This window comes from Hyperolius riggenbachi, chromosome 1 (genome assembly GCF_040937935.1).
Source record: "Hyperolius riggenbachi isolate aHypRig1 chromosome 1, aHypRig1.pri, whole genome shotgun sequence".
NCBI classification, from domain to species: domain Eukaryota; kingdom Metazoa; phylum Chordata; class Amphibia; order Anura; family Hyperoliidae; genus Hyperolius; species Hyperolius riggenbachi.
This window is the reverse complement of record NC_090646.1, coordinates 121,547,666-121,568,640: the sequence shown is the minus strand read 5'-3', so window position 1 is coordinate 121,568,640 and position 20,975 is coordinate 121,547,666. Positions and strand designations below refer to the sequence as shown.

At 43.6% G+C, this 20,975-nt stretch overlaps 1 protein-coding gene across 2 annotated transcripts in view; it reads left to right on the top strand.

Moving 5' to 3' along the window:
* RFC1 (replication factor C subunit 1) overlaps positions 1-20,975 on the top strand; it is an 85,332-nt gene that overhangs the window by 24,160 nt on the left and 40,197 nt on the right. For both annotated transcript variants that reach the window (XM_068278461.1, XM_068278462.1), the window contains exons 5-8: positions 8,548-8,774; positions 13,404-13,481; positions 16,309-16,386; positions 18,208-18,289. In XM_068278461.1, coding sequence (XP_068134562.1) covers positions 8,548-8,774; positions 13,404-13,481; positions 16,309-16,386; positions 18,208-18,289 — 465 coding nt within the window. The remainder of the gene's footprint in view (positions 1-8,547; positions 8,775-13,403; positions 13,482-16,308; positions 16,387-18,207; positions 18,290-20,975) is intronic.

Below are 20,975 nucleotides of genomic sequence, written 5' to 3'. Positions count from 1 at the left end.
AGAAATCAGATATTGCTTAATAGTTGTGCGCACTGGTCAAGGTTGTCTGCTAGTGGATAGAGAGGGGATAATGTAATGGTAGGAGCCTCAATATTAGCTTGACATTGATCTCTCTAAATATGCCTCTTTTTGCCTAGTTATGTGTACGTGTTTAGCAGCAGTCCCTCCTAAACATGAATATAATATTAAAATTTTATATTATAAATATATAATATTAAAATGTACCAATTTTTTTTCCCCTTGGTAGCGTGTTTGCACTACTATGGCACTTTTTCCCCCTCGGTAGCAGGTTTGCACTACTACGGCGTGATGCCTGCATTAACTAGACTCCTCTTTGATTTTCCACACAGTGTAGCTCGGTTTGTACCCACTACTTGTTTAGCCCTACTATGTGAAAGTGAAGCGGTTTCAGCAGCCAATCAGTGTTATGCATAAGGCTGCATTTAATCTCTTTACATTTTTTTTCCTCTCAGTTCTTATTAGACTCTCCTGCCTATATGACAGCATTAAAGTGAACCAGAGACGAAGCACCCTCATGTATTTTACCATATAATGTATATTAGTGGGAACATTCTAGAAACCACCTACCTTGCTCTCTTTCATCCTTCACTGCTCAGCCTGATTGTTACCAGCCCTGATAAAATCCCTGACTGAGCATTCAGGGCTGGTGCACACCGAGCGGCTTTTTGGGCGTTTTCAGATCCGCTTGCGGCTGCGGATCTGCTTGGTCAATGTATCTCAATGGGGTGGTGCACACCAGAGCGGCAGGCGTTTTGCAGAAACGAAAAATGCCTGGGTGAGGCATTTTTTGGATTGCGGATGCGTTTCTGCCTCAATGTTAAGTATAGGAAAAACGCAAACCGCTCTGAAAAACGGCACTTCAGAGCGGTTTTGCAGGCGTTTTTGTTACAGAAGCTGTCCAGTAACAGCTTTACTGTAACAATATATGAAATCTACTATACTGAAAACCGCAGCAGCAATCCGCAAAACGCTAGCAAAACGCCTCATAAAAATAAAAAAAAGCGTTTAAAAATCTGCTAGCGTTTTGCGGATCTGCTAGCGGGTTTTGGTGTGCACCAGCCCTCAGTCTGGCTTTGCTCAGGAATCATTCTAGCTGAGTCTGTCTTCTCTGACGTCTTTTCAAGCCCAAGCCTGCCCTCTTCTGGCTCTGCTATAATGACTCCGCTATAATGATTCCTGAGCAAAGCCAGACTGAATGCTCAGTCGGGTATTTTATCAGGCCTAATTAGAAGCAGGCTGAGCAGTGAAGAATGAAACAGAAAGCAAGGTAGGTGTTTTCTCTAATGTTCCCATTGATCTATATGGTAAAATACACGAGGGTGCTTCGTCTCTGGTTCACTTTAAGCATTAAAACTGAACTTCCAGGGCTGCTATTTGTCTACTCAACTTCAGTGTATTCTGGCATGAAGTGCATTGTGGGATGAAGTGTCGTCAACCTGTCAATCCCCCTTACTCTTGTTCTGGTAGATGGACGGAAGTAGGGATCAGGAGGAAAGTTGGCATACTGACAGGCTACCAGAGTGTGTGCATAAGCCTGGCATGCCATATAGATTGACACATTTCAAAATTTGATTACAGGGAAAAACTTTAATTTTTGGTTTTAAAATGTTTGATTTATAAACAAAAAATACAGTAGAAAGCAATACATGTGCATATTTGGAGAGTACGATATACAGTAGTGCTTCGTCAAGGCTGTTAAGTTTGAGTCGAGGAGCAATTTTGGGTACCTGGAGTCGGAGTCAGTGGTTTTCTAAACTGAAGAGATGATTTTTGTACCCACTCTATAGCCCTGCTTCCTGTGCAAGAGATGATGTCAAATGATACAAGCAATTCCAGTATCTTAAAGTGGATCCGAGATAAACGTTTACTCATTGCATAATTGTGTTCCTTTCATATAGTTTATAGGGCATTCCTCAAGCCAAATGCTTTTTTTGTTTTGTTTTAATACTCTAATTCCCTATAAACTAAACAAAAGCCCACAGCTTCTCCAGAATGCCAAGGCACTCAGTCCCATGTAGCAAGGACTTATAGGAGCTCAGACTGGGCAGGAGGAGGTTACTAGCTAGAGATTTCAGAGGCAGAGGGGAGGAGGAAAGAGGGAGTTAATTTGTCGCAGGCTGAGGGCTAGAGAAGCTATCAGCTTGCCTGTGTGTAATGTGACAAACAGAACATGGCTGCCCTTATTGTATCACAGGAAGAAATAATCATAAACAGTTGAAGCTGTTTGCAGCTAGATTTGCTGTGTAAACTATAAACTTTAGGAAACATGTATAGTGAAGTTGCTTGTTATAGTTAGTTTTTCATCTCGGATCCGCTAAGGAGGCCATACACATAGATTTGTAGCAGATTTGACCATCAGATAGATTTGTCAGATGCCTGTCAAGTCGAATCTGACAGGAATCTATCTGATGTGTGCCACACTCTAGGAACAGATTTCCAATAGATTTTAGAATGAAATCTATTGGAAATCGATCTAAATGCATTATTGGACCATTAGATCCAATACAACCCTATGGGCCATCGATCTGCTGCCAACAGCAGATCGATCTACATTTTCCATCCTGTCAGATCAAATCAATCGAAATCGGCCGCAAATTGATGAATGGGGAATTTGATAGAATCGATTTTTGATAGAATCGATCGATGGCTGAAATCGACCAGTGTATGGGCCCCTTAAATGTCTAGAACAGTGGGTGAGCCCATGTTGTCATTCAAGCTGCCAGCAGCATATCGACCTGGATTTTCCATCCAGTCAGATAGATCAAGTCGATCAAAATCTGCTCGAGCGATGGCTGAAATCGACCAGTGTATGGGCCCCTTTAGAAGCTCCAGGTACTGAAGGGGTTACTTGAACCAGGTGGATTTTTTCCTGCAATTTTGTATATTGGAGAGGGCAGTATGCTTGGCATGATTAGTGTAAGTGTGGGCGGAGTCCTGGATGTGCTGTGCTGCCATATAAGCACCATAGTGAGCTATACAGGGTGCTGCTGAGAGACTGGGTCCTGTGAGAGCTGTGGGAGCCATTGGAATGATCCAATGCTTTCTTCCACAGACTCGTGGGGGAATACTTACCAATGGTTAAATAGGACTATTTTACTGTCCTCTGCCTCCCCCCCCCCCCCCCCCATCATAAATGTACTGGGCCAAAACTGCGTCAATAAATTCATTTTTCGTCACTAAGATAATGTTTTCAATATGATTTCTCCTCACAAAATTATCATAGAAGCGTGCCGTTACATTTTCATTATGATTTCTTTTTTAGATTTTCGCTATAGTGCCCCTTTAAGCAATACATTTTTATTTCAATTTTACTTTTTTGATTCCGAATAGAAATGAGAGTGAGGATAACACTCTGTTACGTAAACTCTGGGACACCATAATAATAATAAAAATGATGATAGGGTTTATGTAACAGCAGAGCTTCACCAGGAATATTAAACCATTGATCTCTGAGTTTGGAGCCTGAAGCAGTGTGTTGTTGTTTAGCTTTGTTTCGGTGCAATATTGCAGGATGTACACAGCGTGCAGATGCCTGGAGAGAGCATTACATGTACCTGTCAGCAATGACTCTTCAGTTACAGCATCATGCGCTATATTAACAAGCGGACAGATGGATACAGCACACAGCCATTGGTCCTAAGCGTCTTCCTATGTTATTACTCAATATATTTCAGTAATTGTGTTTTTACGGAAAATATATTGTTTGCCCCAGTGGTTGAAACCTAATTTAGTTTTAACACAGCGCTTCAAATAATTGCCAGAAACACAAACGCATCCAATTTATTACTTGCGTCATATATGCTATATATGAGGTCTAATGTATGAAAGTGTCCTAAAGGAAAAAGAAAAAAAATACTATTTTTCTTCTAGCAACCAGTCTGATCCTGGATTACTTTTGAAACCAAGACTGTGGAAAAGATTGTTGCTATGGGGAACGAGATAGTTTCTTTGGCACAGGTTGCTATGATTTTTTTTCCAATAGACTGCTGTTGTACACAGCTCTGTACTATATTACAACTTACAAGGATTACAAATCGCAAGCTTGCATGCATCATGGGAAATCTTTCTTGCTCACATAAAGGTGAATTTCAAATAAGTTTTTTTGTTTGAAGAATCCAATTTCATGTTCAATTTCAATATATTTCAGAAAAGCTTAAAGGACAACTGAAGTGAGAGGGATATGGAGGCTGGCATTTTTATTTCCTTTTAAGTAATACCAGTTGCCTGGCTGTCCTGCTGATCCTGTGCCTCTTATACTTTTTTTTTTTTTTGTTTGTTCCAGAGACCCTGAACAAGCATTCAGCAGATCAGGTATTTCTGACGTGGTCAGATCTGACAAGATTAGCTGCGTTTCTGGTGTGTGATTCAGACACTACTGCAGCCAAATAGATCAGCGCGGCTGCCAGGCAGCTGGTATTGTTTAAAATGAAATAAAGTTCAGCCTCCACATTCCTCTCACTACAGTTCTCCTTTCTCAAAGCCTGTGCTTCCTAAATAAGGCCCATTAAATATTATCTGTGTGTGATCAGTATGATGCATTGGGGTAACGATGGATTGGTGTAATACAGTTAGAATTAATGAATTGATTGGGTAGTTTGCGCCCAGTTTTTTCCCTCGTTTTTGATGCAGTTATCTCGGTGCCTTATGGTCTGTTTCCACTACAGGCAGAATGGATGCAGAAAAACTGACTCCAATGAATGCCTATGGGCCTATTTCCACAAACGTGATTTTTCTGATGCAGATTTTCCCATAGGCATCCATTGGTGTCAGTTTTTCTGCATCCAATCTGCCTGTAGTGGAAACAGGCCCTTACAGTTTCTGAGGAAATACCGGTGCACAGAATGTGCCCCAAGACTGGCCAAATATCTGATTGCCCATCCCTATGGGCCTGTTTCCACTACATGCAGATTCTGCAGAAATACTGACCCCCAATAATTGCCTATGGGCCTGTATCCATTAAATGCGATTTATCTGATGCAGAGAAACTATGGCATGTTGCTGATTTCTGCATCAGATTCTGGATGCAGAAAAACAGACTCCAATGAATGTCTATGGGTCTGTTTCCACTATCATGTTAAATGTATGGAAAACAATGCATGATGCAGAAATCTGCTAATAGCGTTTAGTGGAAACAGGCCCATAGGCATTCATTTGTAGTCAGTTTTTCTGCATCCAGAATTTGCTTGTAGTGAAAACAGACCCTGAATAGCCACATCAGAAATCTGGATGCAGAAAAACTGATACAGAACTAGTGGAAATAGGCCCTAATTCCCAATAATAACCTAGTGCTGATCGTCACCTGTCTTGTGCTTAACGTTGGCCGTATTCTTCATACTTGTTTTACACACTCATTAAAATGACCGCTTTCAGAATTTTCCTTGTTCAATTTCAGATTTGTATTGTCTTCAAAGGCTTTGTTTAGGAACTGTAGTATCTAACACTGTGATATAGTTAAAGTTAGCCAAAGACAGGAAGACTTTACTTCAACAAGTAATTAAACATAATTTCCTTTTCGTGGCTTTCAGGGTGGGTGGGCCACTGTTGTAATGGAAAGGGAAATCCTAAAATGGTTGAGACTAAGTTCGCAGTGCTCAGTTATTATTATTATTATTTATTGGATTTATATAGCACCAACATATTACGCAGCGCTGTACAATAAATAGGATTACAGACAATAACAGCGGTGACAGCACAACACAGGTAATAGACAATAGATACAACAATACAGGTAACAAGCAATAAGATACACAACACAATGCAGATAGTAATGCAATGCCAGATCATACACTGGAGTGGTAGTGGTAAAAATACAAGTTCCAAAATTCTGGGTAAAGTGCACACCGTCAAGAATGATACACAAGGGGGAGAGGGTCCTGCCAGAGGCTTACAATTCAGAGGGAGGGGTTGGAGACACAAAAGGAGTGGGTGCATCAAGAAGTTCTTGGCAGAGACGGTTAGGGCAGTGTTGAGTTGAGGTTGGCCTCCTTGAAGAAATTAGTTTTGAGTGCTTTTTTTTGAAGGTGAGGGCAAGCCTAATGGGCAGTGGAAGAGAGTTCCACAGGATGGGGGCAGCTCTAGTGAAGTCTTGTAGTCGTGCTTGGGAGTGCGAGATGCGTGGGGTGGTTAGGAGAGGAGGTTGTTGGAGGAGCGAAGTGGGCGGCCAGGTGTGTATCTGTTGACCAGGTCAGAGATGTAGGTTGGACAGGACTTGTTTGTAGATTTGTAAGCCAAACAGGATCTTGAAGCTGATTCTGAAGCGAATTGGAAGCCAGTGGAGGGATTTGCGTAAGGGAGTTGTGGAGACAGAGCGGTGGGAGGAGTAGATTAGTCTGGCTGCTGCATTCATGATGGATTGGAGGGGGGCGATGCGATTTTGAGGAAGGCCTGACAGGAGGGAGTTGCAGTAGTCCAGGCGGGAGATAAGGGCATGGACAAGGAGTTTGGCAGTGTCTGGGGTTAGGAAAGGCCGGAATTTGGAGATGTTGCGTAAATGGAAATTTCAGGCCCTAGCTACGGTTTGGATGTGGGGGGTGAAGGAGAGGGCTGAGTCCAGGGTGACACCCAGGCAGCAGGCTTGTGTGGTTGGATGAATGATTGTGCCTTTGACAGTGACTTAGTGGCACAGGGTCTAGGGTGCTGGAGGTGGTAGGAGAAGTGGCTAGGAGGCTCCTGACTTCATCCTCTGTGATAGGAGTAAAGGCGGTGAGTGGTGGGTGGGGTGGGGGAGAGGAAGAAGAAGTGGTGGAGTGGAGGCAGGAGATTTCCCGTTGAATGCTGGCTCTTTTGTCGGTAAAGTGGGTGGACAGCTCAGTGGCTGAGAGGGCGGAGGTGGTGGGAGGAGTGGTGGAGGGAGTTGAAGGTGGCGAAGAGGCGCTGAGGGTTGGAGGCTTGGGATCCGATCAGGGCAGCAAAGTACTTTTGTTTGGCATCAGTTAATGCAGAATAGAACAGCTGCAGGTTGGCCTTGTACTCCAGAAGTCGGAGTTGAGGCGGGATTTCCTCCATTTGTGTTCACAGGCGCGTGTCTGTTTTTGGATGTTGCGAGTGTGTGCATTGTGCCAGGGCTGGGGGATGGGTGGAAGACTGGGGGTGCAGCAATGTCTAGGGCTGCTGAAAGGGCCTGGTTGTATTGGGCCACAGCTTGGTTTGGGCAAGTAAGGTTGAGGAGGGTGAATCTGAGGGAGTGGAGGGGGTTAGCTATTGCAGTTGATTCTAGGTTACGCAGATCTCCCTGCCAATGACCCGAGGGTGGTGGATGGTGGGGGGAGCTTGATGGGGAGATGGAGAAAGTGAGAAGGTGATGGTCTGAGAGGGGGAAGGGTGTGATGTCCAGGTTGGGGAGGGTGGCGGATTTTGAGAAAATGAGGTCGAGAGTGTGCCAGAGTGGTGGGTTGGGGAATTGGAGTGTTGGGTGAGGCTAAGGGAACTAGTGAGGGAGAGTAGTTGAGGCTGCGGGGGATTGAGGATTGTCCATAGGAATGTTGGAGTCCCCAAGTATGATGGTGGGGAGGTCAGAGGAGAGGATGTGTGGGAGCCAAGAGGCCAGGTTGTCCAGGAATTGTGTAGTGGAGGTGGATGGGGGGCGGTAAAGGACTGCAATGACTGCTGGAAGGGGATGGTAAAGGCGGATAACGTGTCTCAAAGGAGGTAAAGTTTAAGGAAGGGGGTGGCATGAGGACACGGAAAGTGCAGTTGCATAACACATGCATTATGAGTGTGAACTGTAATGGAGACCAGTTCAGTTACAATGCAGCACTGTGAACAGGGTGTATATGTAAATATTTGGGCGCAGGGAGAAGCCAAAAAATGTCTCGCCCTCCCTCTTCAAAAGTCCAGGCAGCGTTAATTACTATTCCCCCTCCAGGCCACCATAAGACATAATTCGGCTAGCTAGCAGCTGAATTATGCTGTTTTTTTATCGTAATTTGGGCTCCGTCTCTTGACTGCGTCCAAATTACTGATCGAGCCCCGCTATAGCCCTAATTCACATACGTCACCACACAGCCTATGGTGGAGCCTGGTGCGCCCAAATTTCCTGCATCATTTTTTGCCTGACTCATGAACAGGTCCATGAAACTGTATGGGCAATGAGTTGATATGTAGAATTATTCTGCAATGCAACAGAACACTGAACTAGCCATAACTGTAAAGAGAACCTTTTCTGAAGTGCTTCACAATCTTATGTGCTTATGAAGCAAGGGCCATGGAATGGGTGGAAAAATGTGTAAATCTATTTTGCGCTACTAACCAATACATCCTTCTTGCTGTCTGTTGCCCCCACGCCACTGCATTGTGATGTTACATATGTTAGGAAAGCTCTTATTGACTGATATAATGGTGTGTTTTTTTTTTTTATCCAGTTCTAGATCTTTTTATATTTAGAACAGGGATTTCTACCAAGTTCACATTTTTTAATATTTTTTTTTTTTTTTTTATGCAGTAGTCTGGAATTTTTTTTTAGGTTTGCAAGTTTTCACTCTGTCTTCTGTATTTTCTTTCTTAAAAATTGTATTGATCATATTCCAGATGAAGAGGATTTGGATTTTGTATCTTTAAAAAAAACCAACAAACCAAAGGAAAATGGGACATCAGCGTTTTCTCCCCCTGCAAAGCCTCAGGTGGTGGCCAAGAAAAGCCAAGCGCCAGCCAATCCTAAGACCCCCGAGAGGAAGATGTGCACCTCGGAGGACTTCTTTGGCATGGGCAGCGTTAAAAGATCCAATAAGAAACTTGTGGAAACAAAGAAGGAGGAGGTAAATAGATCCAGAGCTGTGGAGTCAGCAATTTTGGGTCCTGGAGTCTAAAGAAAATGCACCAACACTCGACTCCTAATACATTTAAACTGTAATTAAAAAAGAAAAGGTTCTATTTCTCACATGCTGTAAGTCATCATAAATAACGTGTGTGTGTATATATAACGTCCCCTGAAAATCAGCCCTAGCACATCTTTTAGAGCAAAAATGTCACTGTCTTATTTTCGGGGAGAACACACACACACACACACACACACACACACACACACACACACACACACACACACACACACACACACACACACACACACACACACACACTGCCCCCCCACACACACTGCCCCCCCCCCCCCCCCACACACACACACACCACACACACACACGCACACGCACATACACACACACACACTGCCCCCCCCACACACACTGCCCCCCCCCCCCCCCCCACACACACACACAACACACACACACACACAAGAACACACACCTCCCCACAATTGCAAATCTTTTAGAGGAAAAATGTCACTGTCTTATTTTAGGGGAAACACACACACACACACACACACACACACACACACACACAACACACAAGAACACACACCTCCCCACAATTGCAAATCTTTTAGAGGAAAAATGTCACTGTCTTATTTTAGGGGAAACACACACACACACACACACACACACACACACACACACACACACACACACACACACACACCTCCCCACAATTGGGGAGAACACTGTGTATGTATATGTTTGTGTGTGTGTGTGTGTGTGTGTGTATATGTATATATGTGTGTGTTTGTAAATAGATAGTAATAGCAGTGCTTAAAGTAGACCGGAGATGTGGATGCAAAACATTTTGCACGCCTTCATCGAGCTTTCTGCAGTGGTGACGGCTTCACATGTGCAGCAGAGAGCGACTGACCAGACATTCCGGGACAGCTAGCAAACGCCTGGAGCGGCCTGGGGACATAGCGAGGAAGCTCACGGGCCTGAAGGGGGCTTGAGGAAGGTCCAGGTAAGTGTAAATGTTTTGCATCCACTCATCTCAGGTACACTTTAATCCACAAAAATGAAATAATAAATCAATTGAAAAACAAGGTACTTGTGCTGCTGCAATAAAGTAGTCACTGTGTATTTTTAAAATCTGATATACCTATCTGATTGTGACCATATTTGATGTGTACACAAGAACCTTTTATATATAAATAATAAATAACATCCCTGCTGTAAGAATAAAGCCTGAGGAGTAGTGGTGTCATTAGTAGGCACGGTCAAACAGATTCAACTAATTCTGAGTTGATGCAGGTTTATGCAAATTTTGTATGCAAATGTATGCAAGTTGAAAATAGTCATCAAATTTCACTTTTTGCAGGAGATCATTGGTCCATTTTGTATGGTGCATATGTTTCCTTAGAAAAATTGCATAATCCTGCATCAGCTCAGAATTATTTGAATCTCATTGACCTGCCCTAGTCACTACTGCGACATCCAACTGAGCAATTATGCAAACTGACATTCATATATCATTTTAATATGTATTTTAGTATCGTACATAAAAATTGCGTTTGAGCGGTTTAACACATGTATTGTCAGCTCCTGTACTATTGTTCATGATTCTCAAAATTCCTTTGCTCATGAAATCAATTAATTTGATATGTTGTAAAATTGGAGTTGGTTACTACAAATTAAGTTACACAGTAGTACGGTACTCTACATAGGCACTCCTGGCAGAGCTGCGTGAACCCACTGAGAATGTTGTGCACATTGAACACAGAGGTGTTGTCCATCACCCGTAAAACTGGTTCAGATCGTGCATGAAGAATGTGTGATTGCAGGAGAATGAGGGGATTCTTCCTCTGAGTACCTGCACATCACTCTTACATGTACCCACAGTTACATTGCCTAGTGCTGGATGGATGTTCTTTGTTCCTGTCTGCACCCTCTACATGTACACTTACATGTAGAGCTAGCTTATGGAGTCCATACATGGTACAATTTTTTTTATCCAATCTTACCATTTCTATGTAATATAATTTACCCTTCTACTACATAAAAAATGGTAAGATTGGATGAAAAAAAATTGTACCATGTAAGGGCACCATTAGACATCGATGAAATACTTTCAGGCTGCTTCCACACAGGGACGTTACAGGCGCACGTTAGTGCAGCCTGTAACGCTCCCCCAACGCACAGCAATGTAACACAAGTGGGCTGTTCACACTGCCCACGTTGCGTTACATGTAACGCTGCATGTTGTAGTGAAAGTGCAGCATGCTGTGCGTTCTAAGTTGGACTGTTTGCACATGCTCAGTGGGGGCGGAGAGGAGGCGGAGAGATGCCGCTACAGTAGCCACGCACATGGCTACTTAATATGCACTGCACTGGCGGCCGCTGATTGGCCGGCGGGACCACGTGATGCGGAGTGTCTCGCTCCGCATCATGTGGTCCCGCCGGCCAATCAGCACCACCCTGGGAGACTTTATGCGGATAGAGCCGCCTAACGCGGCTCACTCTACCGTCCTCTCCCGCACCACCATACGTTGCGTTAAGTGCACGTTATGCGACCTTAACGTGGCACCTAATGCAACGTCTTAGTGTGTAAGTAGCCTCAATCAACAAGATTGTTATATGTAAATGAGGAGTCAGTCGGTGGTCTCATAAACTAAGATCTCCTTAGCTTACACCAGCTACATAGTATTCACCTGGTATCATGACTTCACTGTCATACTTAAGTATTTTGAAATAAATACAAGTAATGAGAACATATCTTTAAAGGACAACTGAAGAGAGAGGGATATGAAGGCTGACATATTTATTTCCTTTTAGGCAATACCAGTTGCCTGGCTATCCTGCCGACCAAAAAAAAGCCTCATCTACACGGAACAATTTTCCATCAGATCATACATATTAGACGGATCCATTAAGCCTCATCTACACGGTACTAATTTTGGTCAGATCAGATCTATTAGACAGATCTTTTAGATAATTTCCAACCAGTCCAATCGGATTGCGTTAGATTTTGCAATAGATTTAGGGTACTTATCAAAGCAAAATCTATTGCAAAATTGATCTGAAACAATTTGGAATTCTACACACAATGCAATTTCTTATTAGATCTATCTAATAGATCCATCTATGTGATTGAAAATTGTACCGTGTAGATGAGGCTTTAGATCATTTCCAACCGGTCCAAATGGATTGTGTTCGATTTTGCAATAGATTTTAGGGACTTATCAAAGCAAAATCTTTCGCAAAATTGATCTGAAACAATTTGGAATTCTACACACAATGCAATTTCTTATTAGATCTATCTAATAGATCCATCTATGTGATTGAAAATTGTACCGTGTAGATGAGGCTTTATACTTTCAGCCCTAGACCCTGAACAAGCATGCAGCAGATCAGGTGTTTCTGACATTATTGTCAGATCTGAGTTGCATGGTGTTTCTGGTGTTATTCAGACTCTACTGCAGCCACATTGATCAGCAAAACTGCCAGGCAACTGGTATTGTTTAAAAGGAAAAATAAATATGGCAGCCTCCATATTCTTCTCACTATAGCTGTTTTTTGAAATCCCGAATTCCCTTTGTTTCCTAATAATATAAACATAACCTATTTACTGTATGGGCAACTAGGGTGATAGAAATGGCATTGTATATAAAGGGACTAAGAGAACAGAGTTAAATGCATGTGCTGTTTGGTACTGACTGCTTAGCCCTTTATTCATCAGCAAAATGTGAAGCATTATTCACTACTATGACCCTTACTTTTTAAAGGGACTCCGAGCAGTGCAGAAACTATGGAAAGATGCATATCATTTTAAAGCTCTCTTTCTCCTCTTTCCAATGATATATAAACCGCCACCCTACGCCTTTAGTTTTCGCTATTTTCGCAATTGAAATTGCCACGACCGCGATTTCAATCGCGAAAATAGAGAAAACTAAAAGGCGTAGGGCGATGATTTAGGTGTCGCCAGAAAGAGGAGAAAGAGAGCTTTAAAATGATATCCATCTTTCCATAGTTATATTGTATTACACAGGGCGACTTTTTCCTAAAGTCAGCAGCTCCATTCTGCAGAATGCAGCTGCTGACACTGGGGAAAGTGTCGTCCTGTCTAATACAAGTAACTATTAGTTTTCTCTATTTTTCCGATTGAAATCGCGGCCTCTACAATTTCAATCGTGAAAATAGCGAAAACTAAAAGGCGTAGGGCGACGATTTAGGTGTCGCCAGAAAGAGGAGAAAGAGAGCTTTAAAATGATATCCATCTTTCCATAGTTATATTGTATTACACAGGGCGACTTTTTCCTAAAGTCAGCAGCTCCATTCTGCAGAATGCAGCTGCTGACACTGGGGAAAGTGTCGTCCTGTCTAATACAAGTAACTATTAGTTTTCTCTATTTTTCCGATTGAAATCGCGGCCGCTACAATTTCAATCGTGAAAATAGCGAAAACTAAAAGGCGTAGGGCGGCAGTTTATATATCATTGGAAAGAGGAGAACGAGAGCTTTAAAATGATATGCATCTTTCCATAGTTTCTGCACTGCTCGGAGTCCCTTTAAGTTTTCTGTAAGAAGGAGATTGGCTTTTCTTTTTTTTAAACTTTACACATTTTTATTTTAGCCCCGTAAAAGCAGTGATGAGTCTACAATGGACGATGAATTTATTGCCCGGCAGCTGCAGCTTGCAGAGGATGAAGAGGTGAGTGAGCTCAGTATGTAGACTGCGCGTAGTGCTTCCCTGCAAAGGTCATGGAGGAAACTGCTCCACAGCACACATAGTTATGGGTTCCTGGAGGGAATTGCCTGGAGTACTAAATGCATAGAATACTGACGCTTGTAGAAAACTGACGAAATGTATTGTACATAGCTCTCAGAACTGGAAATAGTCCATTATATTGAAAGCCGATTTTCCCTTTTTTCAAAACAAGCCTGTAGTGATAAATGGGGGGAGAGAGGTAGATACTCGTGGATAGGGAAGGCTGTAGATCCTGTTGAGCTTTTCTTGTCCTGTCTCAGTGTTCTCATTCCCCCACTGTCCCCCCAGCGACGGTATACCGCCTCCAGGAATGCTCCATATTCCAACTAGATCATCCCCAGGGCCCTTGAGCCAGCTGCCAGGCCCGATCCAATCCCCCTCTCCCCTTGTCACAGGATATCATTAGGTGTCCATCATATGCCCCCTAAAAAGCATTTTTGAGCGTCCCATTATTCAACTCCTTTTCCTATACAGAGTAAATGCACAGCATCCCCGCTGTCTTGAGTCACCATAGCTGGAGGGGAGGAGGGGCAACTTAAAGGCCCCACAAGCCCTGGGGCAATTGCCCCCTTTGCTTCTATGGAAGTGCCAGCCCTCATGGGGTGACAGTGCTAGAACAAGGGGGCATGGAAAGTTCAATAGCATCCAGAGCCTTCCCTCTCCATAGGTAAGGGTCAGACTTTTTTTTCACCTCGCTTCAGTTTTACCTTAAACCTTTCCGCTGACGTGTAAGGATGCGGTTTCCCAGAATTAGAAAACAAATGTCACAGAAATAAGAGTACTATTGATTGACTTGTTCTGTAAAGAGTGCTTTCGTTTATTCTTCCAATTTCCTCTCAGGGTTCTGGCTGTTCTGTTGTTATTGAGCAACCCTAATGGGTATCATGATGCCGTTAGGAAGCACACACCTCCTGGCAATGCTCTTTGATGAGGTGTGATTTGTAACTCACAACACGTCTTAATAAAAAATAACCACGTTTGCGATGAGTGTTTCTTCAGAGAGATAACAGGATGAATCTGAGCCAAGACATTCACATCTTGATGGGACTTTGCCTTTTCAATGATAACACAACCTGCCCCCAGCTAACACATTGTGTATCAGCCGGATAAAGGCTAAATCTTTGCCAAATATTTTTTTTTTAATGTAATCTGCTTAATAGTCAAAAGCTCTGTTCTTGTTTGTCAGTTGCTCTCCTTTAGACTATGATTCTGACTGGTTGCAGCTGGCAAATAATGGATCTGTGCTGCCTGGCAATGGACTGTTTGCATGCATGAAAAAAGGGCCCAACTGGATAACGAAATCTGATAAAGATAAACATCGTCTTCAAACTTGGTTAACGATAAAATACCTCTGTAAAAACACGGGAAATAACGAAAAGATATGAACATTAAAAATCGTTACGGAATTCAACAATACAGCTTAACCTCCTTTGCGGTCTGGACAAGCTCAGCTCGTCCATTACCGCCGGAGGGTGCCGCTCAGGCCCTGCTGAGCCGATTTGTTTCAAATAAAAAGGTGCACACGCTGCCGGCACTTTGCCAGCCGCGTGTGCTACCTGATCGCTGCCGCAGCGCGGCGATACGCCACGTGCAGCGGCGAAAGAGGGCCCCCCCAGCCGCTCGAGCCCAGCGCAGCCGGAACAAACAGTTCCGGCCAGCGCTAAGGGCTGGATCGGAGGCGGCAGACGTCAGGACGTCCATGACGTCACTCCGCTCGTCGCCATGGCGACGAGGAAAGCGAAACAAGGAAGGCTGCTTATTGCGGCCTTCCTTGTTACTTCTGATCGCCGGAGGCGATCAGAAGTACGCATTAGGAGCGCCCTCTAGTGGGCTTTCATGCAGCCAACTTTGCTGCATGTAATAATGTTTTTTTTTATTAAAAAAAAAACCCTCCCGCAGCCGCCCTGGCGATCTTAATAGAACGCCAGGGAGGTTAACCTAACCCTACTCTCACACAGAACCTTCCCCTGGTGGTGCCTAAAACTAACCACTCCCCTGGTGGTGCTTAACACTAACAACCCCCCCCCCCCCCCGGTGGTGTCTAACCCTAACCACTACCCTAGTGGTGCCTAACCTTCCCCCCCCCCCCCCCTGGTGTTGCCTAAAACTAACCGCCACCCGGCTGGTGCCTAACCCTAACCACTCTCCCTGGTGGTGCCTAACCCTAACCACTCCCTCTGCAGAAACGCCCTTTTACACATGGAAAAGATATCTTTGATAACATAAAATCTGTACATACAAACGAAATATGACAAAAACTATAACGTTGCAAACTTCTAAAATAACCTACTTCAAAAACTGTAGTGTTCTTAACAATATTTATCGCTGCGCCCTTTTTGCTTTTTTTTGCCGTATTAACGATAATTGCATTAGAGTCTATGGCGGCGCCCTTTTTCGTCCACCCTCAGCTGGCGCCCGTTTTTCTTGCTACCGGCTGTTTAAAGAGAACCTGAGATGAGAGGGATATGAAGGCTGCATTATTTATTTCCTTTTAAACAATACCAGTTGCCTGGCAGTTCTTCTGATCCTGTCTCTCTAATACTTTTAGCCATAGACCCTGAACAAGCATGCAGCAGATCAGGTACTGTTACTCAGCTGACTCAGGTTTTACTGGATTAGCCATATGCTTGTTCTAGGGTTTTGACACATTACTTATACCGGAAGATCAACAGGGTTGCCAGGAAACTGGAATTGTTTACATAATAATTAACATTATTAGTTGCCATTCAGCTTATTTCTTCTGTTTTTGGTGTTCTTTGTCTCACCACAGCTGGAGCGGCAGCTACATGAAGATGAAGAGTTTGCCAGGACGTTGGCAATGATAGATGAGGATGTACCCAAGATCAAGGTATTGTTTTCAACTTTGCTATATTTCCTATACTGGTTTCATTTTCTACACCCAGTCAAAAGTTGAGAATGTTTTATTTTTTTGCTTTTTAATGGTCAAATTTCCAAAGTCAAAAACGTATTGACTATAGCAGAGAGACTTATGCATTACCCTTCCCAGAGCTGGTTGTCAACTGGCGCTGCAGTGGGCGTTACCCTAGCAACACTCACAATACTTGGGTAACAGGTATTGCACTAATTACAAAACATAGCCTACACCATCAGCAATAGTAACAGTACAATTGCTATGTGTTATCTGGAAAAAAAAGCTTCTTTGTTCTGATTATTTTCGCGTTCATCTAGTCTCTAGTTCTGATAGAACTTGGGTTAGGTTATAATGCGAGTTTATGAGGATTCCTTTACTCTGTTGGATGATGCTTCATGACCTACAGCATAGCTTTCTCTATCTAACCTGATGCTTCTGTTCACATACAGATTATCCTGTCACAGGTAAAAGCACACACCGAGAACAGAGGTTTAGCTCTAAAGATTGATGTGTACACATGTAAACTCTATAGACAGCCCAGCCCGTTTTTATGTACAGCTGCCCTAATGCTTTGCCAAAAGATCTTGTGCGCATTGTTTCTTTTCTTTATCGTGCTTCTTGGAAGTCATTCCGTTGTGCTCTGTGCTGTTGTCCCACCTCACCCCTACAAATTAACAGAACAAGCTAGTGACATGTCTTTTACAGCAATTGGCCTTAAACTGTCATCCAAGGCATCAAGTCTTAATCCTTGCGGGCAGCAGTAGTTCATTTTATGTGTGTACTTTCCTTATGTCTGCACAAGTCTCTTCCTCTGCGTGTTTTTAACGGAAACATCCTAGGAAATGTAAAAAAATAAATAAACTTACCTGGGGCTTCCTCCAGCCCCTTGCAGCCATCCTGTGCCCTCACCGCACCTCCAGTTGCTCCCGGCCCCCTCCGGTGTAGATGCCTACCTCGCCATGGCAGCATCCACTGCACCTGCGTGAGAGCCATTCGCAGTTGCGCTGACATCTGGTGTGTACTGCGCAGTAGTTCTGAGCCTGCTCAGAACACTCCAAATGACGGCAGCGTAACACCGAGCGGCTCCCGCACAGGTACAGTAGATGCCGACCTGGCGAGGTCGGCATCTACACCGGAGGGGACCGGGAGGCACCAGAGCTACAGCTACGGCGAGGGCACAGGACGGCTACAAGGGGCTGGAGGAAGCCCCAGGTAAGTTGATTTTGTTTTTCCTTTCCTCGGACATTCTCTTTAAGAACTGTGACAGGCTGCTTTGTGTGTGAGCAGAAGCAGTAAGCAAGAGTGAACAAAGAAAACTAGACTGCAGATAATTTCCCATCAGTTAAGGTGGTCATACCTGTTACAACTGAAGTTTACAATAATTGTAGTGATTGAAGGCTTCATGAAAGGGAAATCTTGTCATTACTTAGGTGATGCATGTTTGTAACATTTTAATGCATTTTTTGTGCTTGTGCTATTTGCAGCACGGCTGTGGCCTAACGTGTTTGAAGACCTACTGTAATTCCAGGTTGCTTGGCTATCTATTGTCCTGCTAGATATTACTGATTAAACACACTTACAGGAATTTAAAAAATGTATATCTGATTTTGTCTGAGTTGTCTTAAACATTTACTCACCCCGGATTACCTATGAGAACAGATGTGACCACTGACCTGTTTTCAGAGCGACCTGTATGAATATTGATGCTGCTGTTTGGAATGCTTTCCCTGTTGACCAGCTATGGAAACTGTGTAGCTATGCATAGACTTTATTGAATAGTTTGTCTTATTGATCTAGGCAGAGAAAGACAGTCCCAAGAAGTGGAGTCCGTCAGCTGCTAAAATAAGCCCCGCGAAGAATGAAAAACGCTCTTCTCCAGGTAACGGACACTTCTCAAAATGAATACATTACTGAAATAAGGGCCGCTTCACTCTAGCGTACCGCGAAGTCTCGGTCAAATGCTTTACTACAAGTGACCCTTTAACAGCTTTATGCGGTAATTAGCGTTTCCCACCTCTGCTGGGGGACACAGAGGCACAGCTGTAAAGGATCCTGGAGGCACCTTATTGCTTCCAGGGTCGCCTCAAACAGACAAAAATAGGGATTAAAACATGGCGCTTGGGGAAACAGCGGGAAACTATGGCACCCGGCGCTGTACGTTCATTTAAATGGGAGCGCTTAGATGATGAGGCTGTTGTTTTCCGACTGGCAATCGTCCATGTGAACCGGGCCTAAGCCGCCATTATCATTGCAGACACTGACAATTTTCAGCAGGATAGGACAACAAGGTTCAGCTGGTCCAGTCAGGGCCGGATTTGTACTTTCCAGTGCCCTAGGCCTGCTGTCACCAACCCCGCCGCCACTAAAAAAAATTCTGTCCAACACTCTGACTAGCGATCACTGGTTTGAATGGGCTCATTTCAGTTGTGCTGCCCTGCCCCCCATTCAACAAATAATTCCTGTAATTTGCGCTCCTGCCTGAATGTGCACAGCAGCCAATAGTGTTCTGGGCATGCATACTTGAGAAATGACGCTGATGTATGACCGGTACTTGTCAAGAATGCATAACACTATACTGGCGTTGGTTGCTGTGCACATCTGGGCAGGAGAGGGAAATTACAGGGAGCGCGAGTGGACAGAGCATGCGCTGCTTCTTTGTCCTCTCTGCGACTGGCTGCAGTCGGAGCCACAAACAGCTGGCAGGGCAGTGCAATGGAGAGAAGCCCATCCAAAACAGAGAATAGGTAAGCAGCAAACATTCTGTCAAGACCCACTTTGGATGTTCTGTTGTCATTAGAGTGGACCTGAACTCAGAACTTCCTCTCTACTCTAAAAGATGCAACAACATAACCTTTAAAGAAAAACATTTCTTTAATACAGCTGATACAAATCCTGCAATAAATCTGCAGTGTGTCTACTTCCTGCTTTCATGGAAGCAGACATATTGTTAACATCCTGTGCTTTCAAATGAGCTTAGATGTTGTGGAAGTCAGGTGACACAAGGTAGAGCTCAAATTACAACTTGTGATTATACACAGATGAGGGGGAATTAGACAGGCTCTCTAAATACATACAGGGTGCATTTCACTATGCTTCCTCTTGTCCTGTGCAAGAGTTCAGCTCCACTTTAAAGCATCTGAATGACATTTATTTATATTTTCTGAAAAATCTACGCATCTCTTTTGAATGTTTAATGTACATATGGTGGTGTGCTCTAACATATTGACAGTATACGAGAACAAAGTCTGAAGAAGGCTTATTAGCAGAAAGCTTACTCTTTAGTCTTTTAAGCCAATGATTGGTATCATCCTGATTCAAAACTTTCTGCTTTCGCTGATGTCTAAGATGGTACAATGCTCTACTGCTACAGGAAAGGAGAAGGATGCCAAACCATACACACTGGCATAGAGGTAGTAACTGCTCAGGTGACAGTTGATGAAAGGGAAGCAAACAATATTTTTTATTCCTGCAGTTCTCATAAATGGTAGGAGCTGAAGGACAAAACATGAGTCTGGAAAGAGTTAACTGAAGCAGAGAAGAGATCACTGCTAGCTAGGGGAAAAAAAAGAGAAACCATCATAAATTCGGGTTAGATAAGGTAATTAACAACTGCTGGGGTCAGTGTCACAGCTCTAAAAAAGGTGAAGAAACTAGCAGAGCTTACTGATGTTTGTGAATGCCTGCATTAAAACTCAGCGGAACTTAGTTCTATCTGCTTTGTAATGTACATCCCTGGTACTTCTCACATAACTTGTATGTCCATCATACAGAGAAATGGATCATCAGGTGACAGCACATGCTGGTTTTCATAACAAACCAGGAAATGTGAGAGAGAGAAGCAGGGATTGGGGAACTCTGGAATTCATCTATTAGTGCGGAGCAGGGTGCTGGCTGGCTGCGCTTCTGGGACCAGAAGAGATGATTTACTTTGACATATGACCTCTTCTCTCTCCAAGTGCCACCCTTCTTATATTATCTAATTTTATCCACCTAGGCCATGGCCTTTCTGGCCTTCCCAGAAATCCGGGCCTGGGTCCAGTGCTCAGTTGATCTCTATAGCGATAGTGGGTGTGTTGTCTGTAAGCAAGTAGGGGCTGCCCTTGCTGCGTTATTAGCTTGAGAAGAAAAATATACAGTATAATTTTTCTCAAATGTCTCCTAGGTAGATACAGCACTGCGCGTGGCTTTGATTTTTTTTTTTTTTTTTTTAAAGGAAAAGCTGATGTGCATACACTTTTTTTTTTTGGGGGGGGGGGGGGTTTGGGAGGCGACCTGAAAGTAGTACAGTGGAATCCCTTTATATTAAACTCTGAGCATGAAAATTAGTTTACTATAGCAGAATTGGTCAAACATTGTATATTTATTCAGGCGCAGTTTGCTGGGACCTGAGGATTGAGTTTACCATATCCAGAGGATTGCTATATCAGAGTTTACTGTAACTGGATTCTACTGTAGAGGCGGAGGATCCTCATAACATGCTAGGCAGATGGCGTTTTTTACACGCAGCTCTATATTGGCACAGTTTATATACTCTCCATGGATGTTTCTTTCAGTATGCCTTGTCA